This window comes from Telmatherina bonti, assembly GCF_933228915.1.
Source record: "Telmatherina bonti genome assembly, chromosome: 14".
Lineage (NCBI taxonomy): Eukaryota > Metazoa > Chordata > Actinopteri > Atheriniformes > Telmatherinidae > Telmatherina > Telmatherina bonti.
Genome location: NC_136612.1, coordinates 4,823,558 through 4,848,703, shown reverse-complemented (window position 1 = coordinate 4,848,703; position 25,146 = coordinate 4,823,558). Strand labels below are relative to the sequence as shown.

Below are 25,146 nucleotides of genomic sequence, written 5' to 3'. Positions count from 1 at the left end.
TCTGACCTACCGCACCACGTCCTGGTCTGGAAGGGATCTGACCTACCGCACCACGTCCCGGTCTGGAAGGGATCTGACCTACCGCACCACGTCCCGGTCTGGAAGGGATCTGACCTACCGCACCACGTCCCGGTCTGGAAGGGATCTGACCTACCGCACCACGTCCCGGTCTGGAAGGGATCTGACCTACCGCACCACGTCCCGGTCTGGAAGGGATCTGACCTACCGCACCACGTCCCGGTCTGGAAGGGATCTGACCTACCGCACCACGTCCTGGTCTGGAAGGGATCTGACCTACCGCACCATGTCCTGGTCTGGAAGGGATCTGACCTACCGCACCACGTCCTGGTCTGGAAGGGATCTGACCTACCGCACCACGTCCCGGTCTGGAAGGGATCTGACCTACCGCACCACGTCCCGGTCTGGAAGGGATCTGACCTACCGCACCACGTCCCGGTCTGGAAGGGATCTGACCTACCGCACCACGTCCCGGTCTGGAAGGGATCTGACCTACCGCACCACGTCCCGGTCTGGAAGGGATCTGACCTACCGCACCACGTCCCGGTCTGGAAGGGATCTGACCTACCGCACCACGTCCCGGTCTGGAAGGGATCTGACCTACCGCACCACGTCCCGGTCTGGAAGGGATCTGACCTACCGCACCACGTCCCGGTCTGGAAGGGATCTGACCTACCGCACCACGTCCTGGTCTGGAAGGGATCTGACCTACCGCACCACGTCCCGGTCTGGAAGGGATCTGACCTACCGCACCACGTCCCGGTCTGGAAGGGATCTGACCTACCGCACCATGTCCTGGTCTGGAAGGGATCTGACCTACCGCACCACGTCCCGGTCTGGAAGGGATCTGACCTACCGCACCATGTCCTGGTCTGGAAGGGATCTGACCTACCGCACCACGTCCCGGTCTGGAAGGGATCTGACCTACCGCACCATGTCCTGGTCTGGAAGGGATCTGACCTACCGCACCACGTCCCGGTCTGGAAGGGATCTGACCTACCGCACCACGTCCCGGTCTGGAAGGGATCTGACCTACCGCACCACGTCCCGGTCTGGAAGGGATCTGACCTACCGCACCACGTCCCGGTCTGGAAGGGATCTGACCTACCGCACCACGTCCCGGTCTGGAAGGGATCTGACCTACCGCACCACGTCCCGGTCTGGAAGGGATCTGACCTACCGCACCACGTCCCGGTCTGGAAGGGATCTGACCTACCGCACCACGTCCCGGTCTGGAAGGGATCTGACCTACCGCACCACGTCCCGGTCTGGAAGGGATCTGACCTACCGCACCACGTCCCGGTCTGGAAGGGATCTGACCTACCGCACCACGTCCCGGTCTGGAAGGGATCTGACCTACCGCACCACGTCCCGGTCTGGAAGGGATCTGACCTACCGCACCACGTCCTGGTCTGGAAGGGATCTGACCTTTGCTAAAATAAGCAATTGTTCTGTTTTAGCATCTTTGAAACCGCGCCAATCCAGAGCAGAGCAGCCGTTTTCGGTAGGAAATGAGTCCAGAAGAGCGAAGTGGATCTGATTGAGGCTGGCTTTAGGCGGGGCAGGAGGGGGTATCGCCCCCTCAGACAAACAGTTTGCCCCCTCAAGTCAAATCTGCCAAATATGCAGAAACTACCTTAACTTCTCTCCCCTCTGCACCGAGCTGCGTGGTCAGTTGTACAGCATTGCATTGTGGGAACCCCTCTTTCTCCTCCCAGTGAACGACCAATCAGTGTTAGTATGCAAATGAGCTGACAAACAAGCTGATTGTCAGGTTTCTTCCCCTCCCTGGCTGAGCTGCTGCAGCGGTAAAACAGCGGTGAAGCTCTGTTAAATACATCGTAGTGATTTATATGGTGAGATCGGCTACTTAATAACTAACTAACAATAAATACAGCAGTATATAACATCCATATGTTGTGTCAACAGAGCATTGTTGCTTTTTAAGTGTGTGAGACTGTCATTGGGAGCATTGCTCCATCACACGAGCACTGGATGTGTCTGGGCCTAAATGACCTGTATGTGCCAGACCCTGTCAGGAAACTCCAGCATCATGTGAGAGTTCGTTCTCCACATTGGCACTGGTCCTAACCCCGTACCGTCGCGCCATGTCATTGGAGAGAAAGAGGAACTGGGTGATACTGGCCCATGAGAAGACCTGGACATAATAACCTAACTTAACATAACCTAATAATCTGGACATGGACAACTTTGGGAGAGTTTTGGAGTTTTGGGGGCTGAAAAGTAGGAGAGAGTTATTGTAGAGCAGAGAAAGTGTTTTAAGAAAAAGGAAAACGTTTAATGTTCTACTCTATTTAGTTGTTCTTGATTTTATATAAATGTGAGGTTTTTCTTTGAGGTTCTGCCCCCTTATTGTGTTCTGGAGTTTGATGTTCTGCTCTGCTTTGGTTGTTTGTGATTGGCCGAACTTGGTGGTGTTCAAAGTCAGGGTGTTTCTGCTCCAACACACCTGACTTCCATTATATGGATCCAACAGCCAATGAAGTTCTGCACAATGACTGATTAGTTTGAGTTTGAGGTGTGTTGGAGCAGGGAGACATGGAAAACCTGCAGGACTGTTACCCACGAGGAGCGGAGCTGGACACCCCTGGCTGACCTGCTACCCCTTAGTTTAATATTTTGGTTTATTGTTATTGACTGTCTAATGAGACATTCGTTAAGTTGTTGGTTGTTAAAACTTCGATGACTAATACTTATTGTAATGTATAATTTCTATATCCTGTTTCCCCCCTGAGGGACCGCCACCGGGTCGGGATCAGGGGGTTTGCGTGCCTCAGTGACCCTAGGAGCTGTACCAGCAGGAGCTTTCTGGTGGGACGCCCAAGCTGGACAGGTCTTTGGTTAGAAACCTGACAATCCATTTCTTCAGAGTGTTGGACTCTACCAACAGGCCTGTTAAAAACACTTATAAACAATAATAACAACAACAAACGTTGAAGCATGACGTGCACAGATGACGGCCCGTTCACATTTCTGCCCCCTCATGTTTAATTCCTGCAGCCGGCCTGGGATCTGATGGATCCATCAGGTAGGAGAGGGTCCACTTGATACTTCACAGCGTGGACAGAAAGGCGTCCATGTTGGAGGCGGGAAGCTGCACGCTTTGTTTTGTTTGACACCTCACATCCCTACCATAGAGAATGAAAGAGCCTCAGTGAGACCTGGTCAGACTGGTTTATTGTTTAAACCTTAAAGCCTACAGACACAGACAGAGTCTCTACGTGGCCCAGCAGCCACGGAGCTAAACGCTGCCAGGAAAGCTTGTTTTGACATGAATCCTCCTGCAGGAGAGCCGGTGTTTGTGGAAGAGCAGTCAGCAGCGTCCTTCCTGAGCCGCTCGCTGCTGTATAACAGCTGGGACTTTGAGCTGGTGGTGCAGGGCAACTTGGAGAGAGAATGTCGGGAAGAACTGTGCAACTACGAGGAGGCCAGGGAGATTTTCGAAGACAACCTTGTCACGGTAATGCTAGTGACAAAGTCTCAGTCTCAGACTGGAGTTTCATTCATTTAGCAAACATTTCCAGAACTATAACTAAACAGACATCCTAGTTTCCCATTCCCACCAAATCCTCCCCATTAAAGCTCATTCTGCTTCCATTTTCAGAAAGACTTCTGGGAAAAGTATGTCACAGAAACCAGCCACGGTGAGGAAACATGAACACCAGTTTAGATTTGAGTCTTCAGGCTTTGATTTGATTCTGATTAGTAAAACTGAAAGATAAAAGCTGGATGAATAATACTGTGTTGATGCCGTGTTTGTGTCCCTGCAGGGTACACGCCTCCAGTGGACGTGTCGGGGTTGGTTGCGGGGATCTTGGCCATCGTGGTGACGGCTATCATCGCCACCGTGTTGGGAATCTACTTCTACAAGAGCAAGAAAAAGAAGCGGAGACGGGCGGCCCAGTAAGGTCCCACACAGAGCGCTGAGGAAGGGTTAGGGTTAGGGTTAGGGGTTAGGGGTTAGGGGTTAGGGTTAGGGGTTAGGGGTTAGGGTTAGGGGTTAGGGTTAGGGTTAGGGGTTAGGGGTTAGGGTTAGGGGTTAGGGTTAGGGTTAGGGTTTCGCTGTGAAAGCCTTCACCGCCGGGTGGAAGTCTTCCTGCCTTTCCTCATGCAACACATTTTCTAGAGAAACTTCTGAAATAACTTGCAGAAGGACAAAGAGGCCAAACGTCTTCATCACGCCTTCCTCTGCCTCTGTCAGGTCTGCTTCACAGCCGGCAGGGCCGCATGCTACAGGCGTGTCAGAATCAACATGCTACTGTGTCAGAGCAGATCACATGGAGCCCGGTGGAACCTGGAAGCGTTCCGAAGAGAAAGCCAGACGATAGCAGCTGTTCTACTGTGTTCCAGGTGAATCTGCTCTGACACGTGTTGATTCTGACACGCCTGCAGTCATCTCACACGCCAGCTTTCTGCAGAGACCAGCTTCTACGTGCAGCCCTGCTGGTTGTGAAGACACTTCAGACAGGAGGCAGAGAAACGGCGACATGACGATACACTCAGTCAGTGTAATAACACGCTGCATTGTCGTTAATAACGCTGTTATAACACCTCTGTCCTCCGGACCGCTAGGCTCCCACATGTTTTCATGCAGAGATGCTGAAACTAAACTTGTGTTCATTCAGAGTTCCGGTGAGGATGGCAGGAGACGGTCCTTCGGCCCCAGAGGTGGTGCCTCTGTCCGGGATCATTGCTCCCCCCAGCTACAACGACGCTCTGACCCACTGTGGACCCCATGACGCCCCACCTCCACCTTATTCAGGGTAAACAGGAGCTTCACATTCAGTCTTCACGGTGTTTATCATCCCGAACTGTTTGTAAATGAAGTGTCAGCTTTCCAAACCTGTTAGCTGCAGAAGGACCAGCGTCCCGCTGGATGAAGTCCTGGTCCTGCTTGTAGCGCAGGTTGTTTCACAGCAGCAGCTTTTCTCACAGAAATCTCTGTTCTAAAGGCGTCTGTCTGATTGCAGGGGTGCACCATCATCCAACCAGCAGACCCGGGAGACGGCAGGGACACCTCCCAACACATAAACACTCAGATGGTTTGAGGGAACTTTTATAAGATTGTATTCATAAAGCACAACAGTTGCTGGATTGTTTCTCTCCTTTAATGCGAGCTGGTTGCTGCGGAAGCCACCGGGAGGAGGATGTTTCTGCACATGTTGTCCACCAGCAGCTCTGCCATGGCTGGGATCATTAAAGAAGAGAAATAAACACAAGTTTTTCTGAGTGAACTTCCACAGTGTCACATGTGCGGACCTTCTCCCACTGAGCAGAGAAACATTAAAACCACGAGTCTGACTGGAATTAATTCATAATAAAGCTGGTAAACGTTGTTTCATGTTCTGTAACTCGCCTGCATGCAGCTGGTTCATTAAACAGCTTTCTGTATGATCCTCCACGAAGCTGCGTGGACAGACACGCGGGGAAAGTGACACTGTGTTTGAGAGGAACGGAGGAGAACAGTCCTGACTGAAAAATGGCGTCATGTGAACAAAATGAGCTGGAACAGCTCGACATGTTGCAGCAGCAGCGCTGCAGCTGGACCGACCCGAACCCGGCTCTGCGAGCGGAACCTCGCGCGCCGTCGGTCCGGAGGACCACCAGCTCATCACCGGAGACAATAGACAGAGAGGAGGAGGTGGAGGAGGTGCTCCTGGCTGCTGTGACTCCCCCCGCCTCCCCCGGCTTCTCCTCCCCATTCCTCCGAGTCTCCAGGCTCATCAGCAGAGAAATAAACAGAAGCGCGCAGAGAGGACGTTCCTCCCTCCCCTCCCCCCTCCTCTCTATCTGCCCAGCTTCATCCAGCCTTTCTTTCATGGAGAGGAATTATCCCGCTGCAGGATTTGGAGATCTGGGGGCTGGAACGGGATGGACTTACGACAGACCCCCAAAAGCAAGGTAGGCGGCCAGAGCGGGGTACCCAGCCGGGCTGGAACAATGTCACGCACGGCACGGCACGGCACGGTGCTGCTGGAACCCGGCAGGCTGCACGGTGCCGCTTCGTGGCCACCAGGCTCAGGTAGAGCCGTATTTTCATGCGGGGGGGGGGGGGTCCTCTAAGGAAAGGTGATGGGAGATGGAGGAGAGGGTTAGGGGGTGGGGGCGGCGGAGGACGGGACTAATTCCAGTAAATATGAGGTTCCGTCACTGGAGCCCTCAGAAGGAGCTTCGTCCCTGCTGGTCCTGGACTCTCCTGGACTCGGGACTGCCGGTTCTTCTGCATCTGCTGTGTGACAAAGACAGAAACATTCCGTCAAACTGGAAGAAAAATGTCTGCAGCTCCTCTCCGCGCGCGCATGTTCCAGGACTGGCACGTTATAGACGCGTCCACGCGGAGTGGACCCGCGGTTCGGCTGGTCGTGGAACCAGGTGTGTGAATAGAGAGCCAGGTGACAATCCCCCTCATTAGTAAACATTACTTTACAGTAATATCACGTGACCGCTAACGGCGCGCACGCTATCACCGGTTCCGTCTGATCAGGTTCACGGCGGAACAGCGGTTCCGGGTCGCGTGTTTCTGCTCGGACTGGTTTAAGTGAACAGAACCCGGTGTTTCCACGCAGCTGTCAGACGTTTCCCAACAGCCGGAAAGGCTTGATGGGAGATCCGCACATCAGTTCACATCCGCGCGTGCATGTGCTGTCAGATGTCACGGGGAAGCGCGGCGTGAAGTCCTGCTAAAGTTAACAAGCCGCCTAGCTTCCCTCCACCTGAGCGGTCTCCCTGGCAACCGCAGCAGTCAGAGTCCGCGTGGAGTAGACCTGAAGAAGCTGCTTATGCACAGGACACCTGAAACACACCACAAACGCAGCAAACACTCCTGAAACACACCAAACACACCTGAAACAAACCAAACACACCAAACACACCTGAAACACACCAAACATACCTGAAACACACCAAACACACCTGAAACACACCAAACACACCTGAAACACACCAAAAACACCTGAAACACACCAAACACACCTAATACACCTGAAACACACCAAACACACCTGAAACACACCTGAAACACACCAAACACACCTGAAACACACCAAACACACCTGAAACACACCTGAAACACCTGAAACACACCAAAAACACCTGAAACACACCAAACACACCTAATACACCCGAAACACACCAAACACACCTGAAACACACCTAATACACCTGAAACACACCAAACACACCTGAAACACACCAAACACAACAAAAACACCTGAAACACAACAAACATACCTGACGGCACCAAACACACCTGAAACACACCTGAAACACACCAAACACACCTAATACACCTGAACCACACCAAAAACACCTGAAACACACCTGAAACACACCAAACACACCTGAAACACACCAAACAAACCTGAAACACACCTGAAACACCTGAAACACACCTGAAACACCTGACACACACCAAACACACCTGAAACACACTAAACACACCTGAAACGCACCAAACACACCTGAAACACACCAAACACACCTGAAACACAACAAAAACACCTGAAACACAACAAACATACCTGACGGCACCAAACACACCTGAAACACACCTGACACACACCAAACATACCTGAAAGCACCAAACACACCACAAACGCAGCAAACACACCTGACACACACCAAACACACCAGAAGCCACCAAACACACCTGGAACGAACCACAAACCTGAAACACACCTAAAACACACCAAATACACCTGAAACACACCAAACACACCTAATACACCTGAAACACACCAAACACACCTGAAACACACCTAATATACCTGAAGCTAGCAAACACACCTGAAACACACCTGAAACACTCCAAACACACCTGACACACACAAAACATACCTGAAGGCACCCGAAACACACCAAACACACCTGAAACACACCAAACACACCTGACACACACCAAACACACCTGAAACACACCAAACACACCTGAAACAAACCAAACACACCAAACACACCTGAAACACACCAAACACACCTAATACACCTGAAACACACCAAACACACCTGAAACAAACCAAACACACCAAATACACCTGAAACACACCAAACACACCTGAAACAAACCAAACACACCAAATACACCTGAAACACACCAAACACACCTGAAACACACCAAACACACCTAATACACCTGAAACACACCAAACACACCTGAAACAAACCAAACACACCAAACACACCTGAAACACACCAAACACACCTGAAACAAACCAAACACACCAAACACACCTGAAACACACCAAACACACCTAATACACCTGAAACACACCAAACACACCTGAAACAAACCAAACACACCTGAAACAAACCAAACACACAAAATACACCTGAAACACACCAAACACACCTAATACACCTGAAACACACCAAACACACCTGAAACACACCAAACACACCTAATACACCTGAAACACCTGAAACACACCAAACATACCTGAAACACACCTAACACACCTGAAACACACCAAACACACCTGAAACACACCAAAAACACCTGAAACACACCAAACACACCTAATACACCTGAAACACACCAAACATACCTGAAACACACCAAACACACCTGAAACACACCTGAAACACCTGAAACACACCAAACACACCTGAAACACACCAAACACACCTGAAACACACCTGAAACACCTGAAACACACCAAAAACACCTGAAACACACCAAACACACCTAATACACCCGAAACACACCAAACACACCTGAAACACACCAAACACACCTGAAACACACCAAACACACCTGAAACACACCAAACACACCTGAAACACACCTAATACACCTGAAACACACCAAACACACCTGAAACACACCAAACACACCTGAAACACACCTGAAACACCTGAAACACACCAAACATACCTGAAACACAACAAACATACCTGAAGGCACCAAACACACCACAAACGCAGCAAACACACCTGACACACACCAAACACACCTGAAGCTGCCAAACACACCTGAAACACACCTGAAACGCACCAAACACGCCTGAAACACACCAAACACACCTGAAACACACCAAACACAACAAAAACACCTGAAACACAACAAACATACCTGACGGCACCAAACACACCTGAAACACACCTGAAACACCTGAAACACCTGAAACACACCTGAAACACCTGACACACACCAAACACACCTGAAACACACTAAACACACCTGAAACGCACCAAACACACCTGAAGCTGCCAAACACCTGAAACACACCAAACACACCTGAAACACATGAAACACACCTGAAACACATGAAACACACCTGAAACAAACCAAACACACCTAATACACCTGAAACACACCAAATACACCTGAAACACACCAAACACACCTAATACACCTGACCCAAACCAAAAACACCTGAAACACACCTGAAACACACCAAACACACCTGAAACACACCAAACAAACCTGAAACACACCTGAAACACCTGAAACACACCTGAAACACCTGACACACACCAAACATACCTGAAACACACCAAACACACCTGAAACGCACCAAACACACCTGAAACGCACCAAACACACCTGAAACACACCAAACACACCTGAAACACACCAAACACAACAAAAACACCTGAAACACAACAAACATACCTGACGGCACCAAACACACCTGAAACACACCTGAAACACCTGAAACACCTGAAACACACCTGAACCAACTGACACACACCAAACACACCTGAAACACACTAAACACACCTGAAACGCACCAAACACACCTGAAACACACCAAACACACCTGAAACACACCAAACACACCTGAAACACAACAAAAACACCTGAAACACAACAAACATACCTGACGGCACCAAACACACCTGAAACACACCTGAAACACACCAAACACACCTAATACACCTGAACCACACCAAAAACACCTGAAACACACCTGAAACACACCAAACACACCTGAAACACACCAAACAAACCTGAAACACACCTGAAACACCTGAAACACACCTGAAACACCTGACACACACCAAACACACCTGAAACACACTAAACACACCTGAAACGCACCAAACACACCTGAAACACACCAAACACACCTGAAACACAACAAAAACACCTGAAACACAACAAACATACCTGACGGCACCAAACACACCTGAAACACACCTGACACACACCAAACATACCTGAAAGCACCAAACACACCACAAACGCAGCAAACACACCTGACACACACCAAACACACCAGAAGCCACCAAACACACCTGGAACGAACCACAAACCTGAAACACACCTAAAACACACCAAATACACCTGAAACACACCAAACACACCTAATACACCTGAAACACCTGAAAAACACCAAACACACCTGAAACACACCAAACACACCTGAAACACACCTAATATACCTGAAGCTAGCAAACACACCTGAAACACACCTGAAACACTCCAAACACACCTGACACACACAAAACATACCTGAAGGCACCTGAAACACACCAAACACACCTGAAACACACCAAACACACCTGACACACACCAAACATACCTGAAACACACCAAACACACCTGAAACACACCAAACACACCTGAAACAAACCAAACACACCAAACACACCTGAAACACACCAAACACACCTAATACACCTGAAACACACCAAACACACCTGAAACAAACCAAACACACCAAATACACCTGAAACAAACCAAACACACCTGAAACAAACCAAACACACAAAATACACCTGAAACACACCAAACACACCTAATACACCTGAAACACACCAAACACACCTGAAACACACCAAACACACCTAATACACCTGAAACACCTGAAACACACCAAACATACCTGAAACACACCAAACACACCTGAAACACACCAAACACACCTGAAACACACCAAAAACACCTGAAACACACCTGAAACACACCTAATACACCTGAAACACACCAAAAACACCTGAAACACACCAAACACACCTGAAACACACCTGAAACACCTGAAACACACCAAACACACCTGAAACACACCAAACACACCTGAAACACACCTGAAACACACCAAAAACACCTGAAACACACCAAACACACCTAATACACCCGAAACACACCAAACACACCTGAAACACACCAAACACACCTGAAACACACCAAACACACCTGAAACACACCTAATACACCTGAAACACACCAAACACACCTGAAACACACCAAACACACCTGAAACACCTGAAACACACCAAACATACCTGAAACACAACAAACATACCTGAAGGCACCAAACACACCACAAACGCAGCAAACACACCTGACACACACCAAACACACCTGAAGCTGCCAAACACACCTGAAACACACCTGAAACACACCAAACACACCTGAAACACATGAAACACACCTGAAACACATGAAACACACCTGAAACAAACCAAACACACCTAATACACCTGAAACACACCAAATACACCTGAAACACACCAAACACACCTAATACACCTGAACCACACCAAACACACCTGTAACACACCTAAAACACCTGAAACACCTGAAACACACCTGAAACACCTGACACACACCAAACATACCTGAAACACAACAAACACACCTGAAACACATGAAAGACACCTGAAACAAACCAAATACACCTAATACACCTGAAACACACCAAACACACCTAATACACCTGAACCACACCAAACAAACCTGAAACACACCTGAAACACCTGAAACACACCTGAAACACCTGACACACACCAAACATACCTGAAACACACCAAACACACCTGAAACGCACCAAACACACCTGAAACACACCAAACACAACAAAAACACCTGAAACACAACAAACATACCTGACGGCACCAAACACACCTGAAACACACCTGAAACACCTGAAACACCTGAAACACACCTGAAACACCTGACACACACCAAACACACCTGAAACACACTAAACACACCTGAAACGCACCAAACACACCTGAAACACACCAAACACACCTGAAGCTGCCAAACACACCTGAAACACACCAAACACACCTGAAACACATGAAACACACCTGAAACACATGAAACACACCTGAAACAAACCAAACACACCAAATACACCTGAAACACACCAAATACACCTGAAACACACCAAACACACCTAATACACCTGAACCACACCAAAAACACCTGAAACACACCTGAAACACACCAAACACACCTGAAACACACCAAACACACCTGAAACACACCTGAAACACCTGAAACACACCTGAAACACCTGACACACACCAAACATACCTGAAACACACCAAACACACCTGAAACGCACCAAACACACCTGAAACACACCAAACACACCTGAAACACACCAAACACAACAAAAACACCTGAAACACAACAAACATACCTGACGGCACCAAACACACCTGAAACACACCTGAAACACCTGAAACACACCTGAAACACATGAAACACACCAAACACACCTGAAACACACTAAACACACCTGAAACGCACCAAACACACCTGAAACACACCAAACACACCTGAAACACACCAAACACACCTGAAACACAACAAAAACACCTGAAACACAACAAACATACCTGACGGCACCAAACACACCTGAAACACACCTGAAACACCTGAAACACCTGAAACACACCTGAAACACCAGACACACACCAAACACACCTGAAAAACACTAAACACACTTGAAACGCACCAAACACACCTGAAACACACCAAACACACCTGAAGCTGCCAAACACACCTGAAACACACCAAACACACCTGAAACACATGAAACACACCTGAAACACATGAAACACACCTGAAACAAACCAAACACACCTAATACACCTGAAACACACCAAATACACCTGAAACACTCCAAACACACCTAATACACCTGAACCACACCAAAAACACCTGAAACACACCTGAAACACACCAAACACACCTGAAACACACCAAACAAACCTGAAACACACCTGAAACACCTGAAACACCTGAAACACACCTGAAACACCTGACACACACCAAACATACCTGAAACACACCAAACACACCTGAAATGCACCAAACACACCTGAAACACACCAAACACACCTGAAACACACCAAACACAACAAAAACACCTGAAACACAACAAACATACCTGACGGCACCAAACACACCTGAAACACACCTGAAACACCTGAAACACCTGAAACACCTGACACACACCAAACACACCTGAAACACACTAAACACACCTGAAACGCACCAAACACACCTGAAACACACCAAACACACCTGAAACACAACAAAAACACCTGAAACACAACAAACATACCTGACGGCACCAAACACACCTGAAACACACCTGACACACACCAAACATACCTGAAGGCACCAAACACACCACAAACGCAGCAAACACACCTGACACACACCAAACACACCAGAAGCCACCAAACACACCTGGAACGAACCACAAACCTGAAACACACCTAAAACACACCAAATACACCTGAAACACACCAAACACACCTAATACACCTGAAACACCTGAAACACCTGAAACACCTGAAAAACACCAAACACACCTGAAACACACCTAATGTACCTGAAGCTAGCAAACACACCTGAAACACACCTGAAACACACCAAACACACCTGAAACACTCCAAACACACCTGACACACAAAACATACCTGAAGGCACCAAACACACTGTAAACACACCAAACACACCACAAAATCAGCAAACACACCTGACACACACCAAACATACCTGAAACACACCAAACACACCTGAAACACACCAAACACACCTGAAACACACCAAACACACCTGAAGCTACCAAACACACCTGAAACACACTAAACACACCTGAAACACACCAAACACACCTGAAGCCACTAAACACACCTGAAGCCAACAAACACACCTGGAACGAACCACAAACGTGAAACACACCTAAAACACCAAATAAACCTGAAACACACCAAACACACCTGAAACACACCAAACACACCTGAAAAACACCAAACACACCTGAAACACACCAAAACTACCTGAAATGGACCAAACACACCTGAAACACACCCAGTGCACCTGAAACACACCAAACACACCTGAAACACACCTGAAACACACCAAACACACCTGAAGCCGCCAAACACACCGGAAACACACCTGAAACACACCAAACATACCTGAAACACACCAAACACACCTGAAACGCACCAAACACACCTGAAACACACCAAACACACCTGAAACACACCAAACACAACAAAAACACCTGAAACACAACAAACATACCTGACGGCACCAAACACACCTGAAACACACCTGAAACACCTGAAACACCTGAAACACACCTGAAACACCTGACACACACCAGACACACCTGAAAAACACTAAACACACTTGAAACACACCAAACACACCTGAAACACACCTGAAACACCTGAAACACCTGAAACACACCTGAAACACCTGACACACACCAAACACACCTGAAACACACTAAACACACCTGAAACGCACCAAACACACCTGAAACACACCAAACACACCTGAAGCTGCCAAACACACCTGAAACACACCTGAAACACACCAAACACACCTGAAACACATGAAACACACCTGAAACACATGAAACACACCTGAAACAAACCAAACACACCTAATACACCTGAAACACACCAAATACACCTGAAACACACCAAACACACCTAATACACCTGAACCACACCAAAAACACCTAATACACCTGAAACACCTGAAAAACACCAAACACACCTGAAACACACCAAACACACCTGAAACACACCTAATATACCTGAAGCTAGCAAACACACCTGAAACACACCTGAAACACTCCAAACACACCTGACACACACAAAACATACCTGAAGGCACCTGAAACACACCAAACACACCTGAAACACACCAAACACACCTGACACACACCAAACATACCTGAAACACACCAAACACACTTGAAACACACCAAACACACCTGAAACAAACCAAACACACCAAACACACCTGAAACACACCAAACACACCTAATACACCTGAAACACACCAAACACACCTGAAACAAACCAAACACACCAAATACACCTGAAACAAACCAAACACACCTGAAACAAACCAAACACACAAAATACACCTGAAACACACCAAACACACCTAATACACCTGAAACACACCAAACACACCTGAAACACACCAAACACACCTAATACACCTGAAACACCTGAAACACACCAAACATACCTGAAACACACCAAACACACCTGAAACACACCAAACACACCTGAAACACACCAAAAACACCTGAAACACACCAAACACACCTAATACACCTGAAACACACCAAAAACACCTGAAACACACCAAACACACCTGAAACACACCTGAAACACCTGAAACACACCAAACACACCTGAAACACACCAAACACACCTGAAACACACCTGAAACACACCAAAAACACCTGAAACACACCAAACACACCTAATACACCCGAAACACACCAAACACACCTGAAACACACCAAACACACCTGAAACACACCAAACACACCTGAAACACACCTAATACACCTGAAACACACCAAACACACCTGAAACACACCAAACACACCTGAAACACCTGAAACACACCAAACATACCTGAAACACAACAAACATACCTGAAGGCACCAAACACACCACAAACGCAGCAAACACACCTGACACACACCAAACACACCTGAAGCTGCCAAACACACCTGAAACACACCTGAAACACACCAAACACACCTGAAACACATGAAACACACCTGAAACACATGAAACACACCTGAAACAAACCAAACACACCTAATACACCTGAAACACACCAAATACACCTGAAACACACCAAACACACCTAATACACCTGAACCACACCAAACACACCTGTAACACACCTAAAACACCTGAAACACCTGAAACACACCTGAAACACCTGACACACACCAAACATACCTGAAACACAACAAACACACCTGAAACACATGAAAGACACCTGAAACAAACCAAATACACCTAATACACCTGAAACACACCAAACACACCTAATACACCTGAACCACACCAAACAAACCTGAAACACACCTGAAACACCTGAAACACACCTGAAACACCTGACACACACCAAACATACCTGAAACACACCAAACACACCTGAAACGCACCAAACACACCTGAAACACACCAAACACAACAAAAACACCTGAAACACAACAAACATACCTGACGGCACCAAACACACCTGAAACACACCTGAAACACCTGAAACACCTGAAACACACCTGAAACACCTGACACACACCAAACACACCTGAAACACACTAAACACACCTGAAACGCACCAAACACACCTGAAACACACCAAACACACCTGAAGCTGCCAAACACACCTGAAACACACCAAACACACCTGAAACACATGAAACACACCTGAAACACATGAAACACACCTGAAACAAACCAAACACACCAAATACACCTGAAACACACCAAATACACCTGAAACACACCAAACACACCTAATACACCTGAACCACACCAAAAACACCTGAAACACACCTGAAACACACCAAACACACCTGAAACACACCAAACACACCTGAAACACACCTGAAACACCTGAAACACACCTGAAACACCTGACACACACCAAACATACCTGAAACACACCAAACACACCTGAAACGCACCAAACACACCTGAAACACACCAAACACACCTGAAACACACCAAACACAACAAAAACACCTGAAACACAACAAACATACCTGACGGCACCAAACACACCTGAAACACACCTGAAACACCTGAAACACACCTGAAACACATGAAACACACCAAACACACCTGAAACACACTAAACACACCTGAAACGCACCAAACACACCTGAAACACACCAAACACACCTGAAACACACAAAACACACCTGAAACACAACAAAAACACCTGAAACACAACAAACATACCTGACGGCACCAAACACACCTGAAACACACCTGAAACACCTGAAACACCTGAAACACACCTGAAACACCAGACACACACCAAACACACCTGAAAAACACTAAACACACTTGAAACGCACCAAACACACCTGAAACACACCAAACACACCTGAAGCTGCCAAACACACCTGAAACACACCAAACACACCTGAAACACATGAAACACACCTGAAACACATGAAACACACCTGAAACAAACCAAACACACCTAATACACCTGAAACACACCAAATACACCTGAAACACTCCAAACACACCTAATACACCTGAACCACACCAAAAACACCTGAAACACACCAAACACACCTGAAACACACCAAACAAACCTGAAACACACCTGAAACACCTGAAACACCTGAAACACACCTGAAACACCTGACACACACCAAACATACCTGAAACACACCAAACACACCTGAAATGCACCAAACACACCTGAAACACACCAAACACACCTGAAACACACCAAACACAACAAAAACACCTGAAACACAACAAACATACCTGACGGCACCAAACACACCTGAAACACACCTGAAACACCTGAAACACCTGAAACACCTGACACACACCAAACACACCTGAAACACACTAAACACACCTGAAACGCACCAAACACACCTGAAACACACCAAACACACCTGAAACACAACAAAAACACCTGAAACACAACAAACATACCTGACGGCACCAAACACACCTGAAACACACCTGACACACACCAAACATACCTGAAGGCACCAAACACACCACAAACGCAGCAAACACACCTGACACACACCAAACACACCAGAAGCCACCAAACACACCTGGAACGAACCACAAACCTGAAACACACCTAAAACACACCAAATACACCTGAAACACACCAAACACACCTAATACACCTGAAACACCTGAAACACCTGAAACACCTGAAAAACACCAAACACACCTGAAACACACCTAATGTACCTGAAGCTAGCAAACACACCTGAAACACACCTGAAACACACCAAACACACCTGAAACACTCCAAACACACCTGACACACAAAACATACCTGAAGGCACCAAACACACTGTAAACACACCAAACACACCACAAAATCAGCAAACACACCTGACACACACCAAACATACCTGAAACACACCAAACACACCTGAAACACACCAAACACACCTGAAACACACCAAACACACCTGAAGCTACCAAACACACCTGAAACACACTAAACACACCTGAAACACACCAAACACACCTGAAGCCACTAAACACACCTGAAGCCAACAAACACACCTGGAACGAACCACAAACGTGAAACACACCTAAAACACCAAATAAACCTGAAACACACCAAACACACCTGAAACACACCAAACACACCTGAAAAACACCAAACACACCTGAAACACACCAAAACTACCTGAAATGGACCAAACACACCTGAAACACACCCAGTGCACCTGAAACACACCAAACACACCTGAAACACACCTGAAACACACCAAACACACCTGAAGCCGCCAAACACACCGGAAACACACCTGAAACACACCAAACATACCTGAAACACACCAAACACACCTGAAACGCACCAAACACACCTGAAACACACCAAACACACCTGAAACACACCAAACACAACAAAAACACCTGAAACACAACAAACATACCTGACGGCACCAAACACACCTGAAACACACCTGAAACACCTGAAACACCTGAAACACACCTGAAACACCTGACACACACCAGACACACCTGAAAAACACTAAACACACTTGAAACACACCAAACACACCTGAAACACACCTGAAACACCTGAAACACCTGAAACACACCTGAAACACCTGACACACACCAAACACACCTGAAACACACTAAACACACCTGAAACGCACCAAACACACCTGAAACACACCAAACACACCTGAAGCTGCCAAACACACCTGAAACACACCTGAAACACACCAAACACACCTGAAACACATGAAACACACCTGAAACACATGAAACACACCTGAAACAAACCAAACACACCTAATACACCTGAAACACACCAAATACACCTGAAACACACCAAACACACCTAATACACCTGAACCACACCAAAAACACCTGAAACACACCTGAAACACACCAAACACACCTGAAACACACCAAACAAACCTGAAACACCTTAAACACACCTGAAACACCTGCCACACACCAAACATACCTGAAACACACCAAACACACCTGAAACGCACCAAACACACCTGAAACACACCAAACACACCTGAAACACACCAAACACAACAAAAACACCTGAAACACAACAAACATACCTGACGGCACCAAACACACCTGAAACACACCTGAAACACCTGAAACACCTGACACACACCAAACACACCTGAAACACACCAAACACACCTGAAACGCACCAAACACACCTGAAACACACCAAACACACCTGAAACACACCAAACACACCTGAAACACAACAAAAACACCTGAAACACAACAAACATACCTGACGGCACCAAACACACAAAACACACCTGACACACACCAAACATACCTGAAGGCACCAAACACACCACAAACGCAGCAAACACACCTGACACACACCAAACATACCTGAAACACACCTAATACACCTGAAGCTACCAAACCCACCTGAAACACACCAAACACACCTGAAACACACCAAACACACCTGAAGCTACCAAACACACCTGAAACACACTAAACACACCTGAAACACACCAAACACACCTGAGGCCACTAAACACACCTGAAGCCAACAAACACACCTGGAACGAACCACAAACGTGAAACACACCTTAAACACCAAATAAACCTGAAACACACCAAACACACCTGAAACACACCAAACACACCTGAAAAACACCAAACACACCTGAAACACACCAAAACTACCTGAAACGGACCAAACACACCTGAAACACACCCAGTGCACCTGAAACACACCAAACACACCTGAAACACACCAAACACACCTGAAGCCGCCAAACACACCGGAAACACACCTGAAACACACCAAACATACCTGAAACACACCAAACACACCTGAAACGCACCAAACACACCTGAAACACACCAAACACACCTGAAACACACCAAACACAACAAAAACACCTGTAACACAACAAACATACCTGACGGCACCAAACACACCTGAAACACACCTGAAACACCTGAAACACACCTGAAACACCTGACACACACCAAACACACCTGAAAAACACTAAACACACTTGAAACACACCAAACACACCTGAAACACACCTGAAACACCTGAAACACCTGAAACACACCTGAAACACACCCTAAACACACCAAACACACCTGAAACACACCTGAAACACACCAAACACACCTGAAACACACCTGAAACACACCAAACACATCTAAAACACACCAAACACACCTGAAACATACCAGACACACCTGAAACACACCAAACACACCTTAAACGCACCAAACACACCTGAAGGAACCAAACACACCTGAAACACACCAAACCCACCTGAGACACACCTAACACACCTGAAATACACCAAACACACCTGAAACACACCAAAAACACCTGAAACACACCAAACACATCTCAAACACACCAAACACACCTGAAACACACCAAACATTCCTGAAGGCACCAAACACACCTGAAACACACAAAACACACCTGAAACGCACCAAACACACCTGAAACACACCAAACACACCTGAAATGCACCAAACACACCTGAAGGCACCAAACACACCTGAAATGCACCAAACACACCTGAAACGCACCAAACACACCTGAAACACACCAAACACACCGGAAATGCACAAAACACACCTAAAGGCACCAAACCCACCTGAAACACACCAAACACACCTGATACGCACCAAACACACCTGAAACATACCTGAAACGCACCAAACACATCTGAAACACACTAAACACACCTGAAACACACCAGACACACCTGAAACACACAAAACACACCTGAAGGCACCAAACACACCTGAAACACACTAAACACATCTGAAACACACCAAACAAACCCGAAACACACCAAACACACCTGAAACACACCAAACACACCTGAAGGCACCAAACACACCTGAAACACACTAAACACATCTGAAACACACCAAACAAACCCGAAACACACCAGACACACCTGAAACACACCAAACACACCTGAAACACACCAAACACACCTGAAGGCACCAAACACACCTGAAACACCCCAAACATACCTGAAACACACCAAACACACCTTAAACGCACCAAACACACCTGAAGGCACCTAACACACCTGAAACACACCAAACATACCTGAAACGCACCAAACACACCTGAAACACACCTGAAACACACCAAACACACCTGAAACACACCAAAAACACCTGAAACACACCAAACACACCTGAAGGCACCAAACACACCACAAACGCAGCAAACACACCTGAAACACACCAAACACACCTGAAACGCACCAAACACACCTGAAGGCACCAAACACACCACAAACGCAGCAAACACACCTGAAACACACCAAACACACCTGAAGGCACCAAACACACCTGAAACGCACCAAACACACCTGAAACATACCAGACACACCTGAAACACACCTAACACACCTGAAATGCACCAAACACACCTGAAACACACCAAACACACCCCAAAATCAGCAAACACACCTTAAACGCACCAAACACACCTGAGACACACCTAACACACCTGAAATACACAAAACACACCTGAAACACACGTGAAACGCACCAAACACACCTGAGACACACCTAACACACCTGAAATACACAAAACACACCTGAAACACACCTGAAACACCCCAAACACACCAAAAACGCCTGAAACGCACCAAACACACTTGAAACACACCAAACACACCTGAAACGCAGCAAACACACCTGAAACGCACCAGAAATACCTGAAAGACACCAAACACACCTGAAACATACCAAACACATCCGAAACACACCTGAAACACACCCTAAACACACCAAACACACCTGAAACACACCTGAAACGCACCAAACACATCTAAAACGCAACAAACACACCTAAAACACACCAAACACACCTGAAACATACCAGACACACCTGAAACACACCAAACACACCTTAAACGCACCAAACACACCTGAAGGAACCAAACACACCTGAAACACACCAAACACACCTGAGACACACCTAACACACCTGAAATACACCAAACACACCTGAAACACACCAAAAACACCTGAAACGCACCAAACACATCTCAAACACACCAAACACACCTGAAACACACCAAACATTCCTGAAGGCACCAAACACACCTGAAACACACAAAACACACCTGAAACGCACCAAACACACCTGAAACACACCTGAAACACACCTGAAGGCACCAAACACACCTGAAACACACCAAACACACCTGAAACGCACCAAACACATCTGAAACACACCAAACACACCCCAAACACAACAAACACACTGGAAATGCACAAAACACACCTAAAGGCACCAAACACACCTGAAACACACCTGAAACACACCTGAAACGCACCAAACACATCTGAAACACACCAAACACACCTGAAACACACCAAACACACCTGAAATGCACCAAACACACCTCAAACACGCCAAACACACCTGAAACGCACCAAAAACACCTGAAACACACCAAACACACCTGAAACATACACTCTCAAAAATAGAGGTACAAGATCAGGACATTTCTGTACCTATAGGTACATTTTAAAGACATGTTCTCTCAAAAGTACAACACTGGTCTTTAAGAGACCAGAAGCACACCTTCAGAGTACGAAAAAGGGTTCAAAGTGACATAAAGTACAACTTTGTACCATTTCGATCATAAGGGAACCTGCAGCATTGAAAAATGTAATGTTAATGGCTGTAATGTTACAAACTAGAGCAGAGTTGAGTGATGACAGTAGTACTACTTAACAGTCATTTACTACACCAGACAATGAAGGTCAGATGCTGCAAACTAAGTGTATGTCTGGTCAGTATTTTGAGTTTTTGAAGATTATTTCTAGATTAAAGATAAGATAATATTGCTAAATTGCATGGACCAGGCCTAATGCTGTGGAAACATGACTTGATAAGGTGAGGTTGAACTTGATAAGGTACAAAAATAGATCAGAACTGAAGGGTACAGAAATGTCTCTCAAAAGAGTACACCCCCAGCGACAAGCATTTGTACCTTTTTAGGTACAAGCTGGTACCTCTATTTTTGAGTGTGTACCAAACACACCCGAAACACACCTGAAACACACCCCAAACACACCTGAAGGCACCAAACACACCTGAAACACACAAAACACACCTGAAACACACCAAACACACCTGAAACACACCAGACACACCTGAAACACACCAAAAACACCTGAAAGACACCAAACAAACCTGAAACATACCAAACACACCCGAAACACACCTGAAACACACCCCAAACACACCAAACACACCTGAAACACACCAAACACACCTTAAACGCACCAAACACATCTGAAACGCAACAAACACATCTAAAACACACCAAACACACCTGAAACACACCAAACACACGTGAAACATACCAGACACACCTGAAAGACACCAAACACACCTGAAACATACCAGACACACCTGAAAGACACCAAACACACCTGAAACACACCAGACACACCTGAAACACACCAAACACACCTGAAACACACCAAACACACCTGAAGGCACCAAACACACCTGAAACACCCCAAACATACCTGAAACACACCAAACACACCGTAAACGCACCAAACACACCTGAAGGCACCTAACACACCTGAAACACACCAAACATACCTGAAACGCACCAAACACACCTGAAACACACCTGAAACACACCAAACACACCTGAAACACACCAAAAACACCTGAAACACACCAAACACACCTGAAGGCACCAAACACACCACAAACGCAGCAAACACACCTGAAACACACCAAACACACCTGAAACGCACCAAACACACCTGAAGGCACCAAACACACCACAAACGCAGCAAACACACCTGAAACACACCAAACACACCTGAAGGCACCAAACACACCTGAAACGCACCAAACACACCTGAAACATACCAGACACACCTGAAACACACCTAACACACCTGAAATGCACCAAACACACCTGAAACACACCAAACACACCCCAAAATCAGCAAACACACCTGAAACGCACCAAACACACCTGAGACACACCTAACACACCTGAAATACACAAAACACACCTGAAACACACGTGAAACGCACCAAACACACCTGAGAAACACCTAACACACCTGAAATACACAAAACACACCTGAAACACACCTGAAACACCCCAAACACACCAAAAACGCCTGAAACGCACCAAACACACTTGAAACACACCAAACACACCTGAAACGCAGCAAACACACCTGAAACGCACCAGAAATACCTGAAAGACACCAAACACACCTGAAACATACCAAACACATCCGAAACACACCTGAAACACACCCTAAACACACCAAACACACCTGAAACACACCTGAAACGCACCAAACACATCTAAAACGCAACAAACACACCTAAAACACACCAAACACACCTGAAACATACCAGACACACCTGAAACACACCAAACACACCTTAAACGCACCAAACACACCTGAAGGAACCAAACACACCTGAAACACACCAAACCCACCTGAGACACACCTAACACACCTGAAATACACCAAACACACCTGAAACACACCAAAAACACCTGAAACGCACCAAACACATCTCAAACACACCAAACACACCTGAAACACACCAAACATTCCTGAAGGCACCAAACACACCTGAAACACACAAAACACACCTGAAACGCACCAAACACACCTGAAACACACCTGAAACACACCTGAAGGCACCAAACACACCTGAAACACACAAAACACACCTGAAACGCACCAAACACACCTGAAACACACCTGAAACACACCTGAAGGCACCAAACACACCTGAAACACACCAAACACACCTGAAACGCACCAAACACATCTGAAACACACCAA

The 25,146-nt window shown here is 46.7% G+C and overlaps 1 protein-coding gene across 1 annotated transcript in view; it reads left to right on the top strand.

Moving 5' to 3' along the window:
• Positions 1-5,857: 5,857 nt before the first annotated feature.
• LOC306765241 (proline-rich protein 12-like) overlaps positions 5,858-25,146 on the top strand; it is a gene marked incomplete at both ends in the record, with an annotated part of 489,381 nt that continues 470,092 nt past the window's right edge. The window contains 1 exon segment of the mRNA XM_079252643.1: positions 5,858-5,940. Within this exon segment, the coding sequence (XP_079108769.1) occupies positions 5,858-5,940 (83 nt within the window).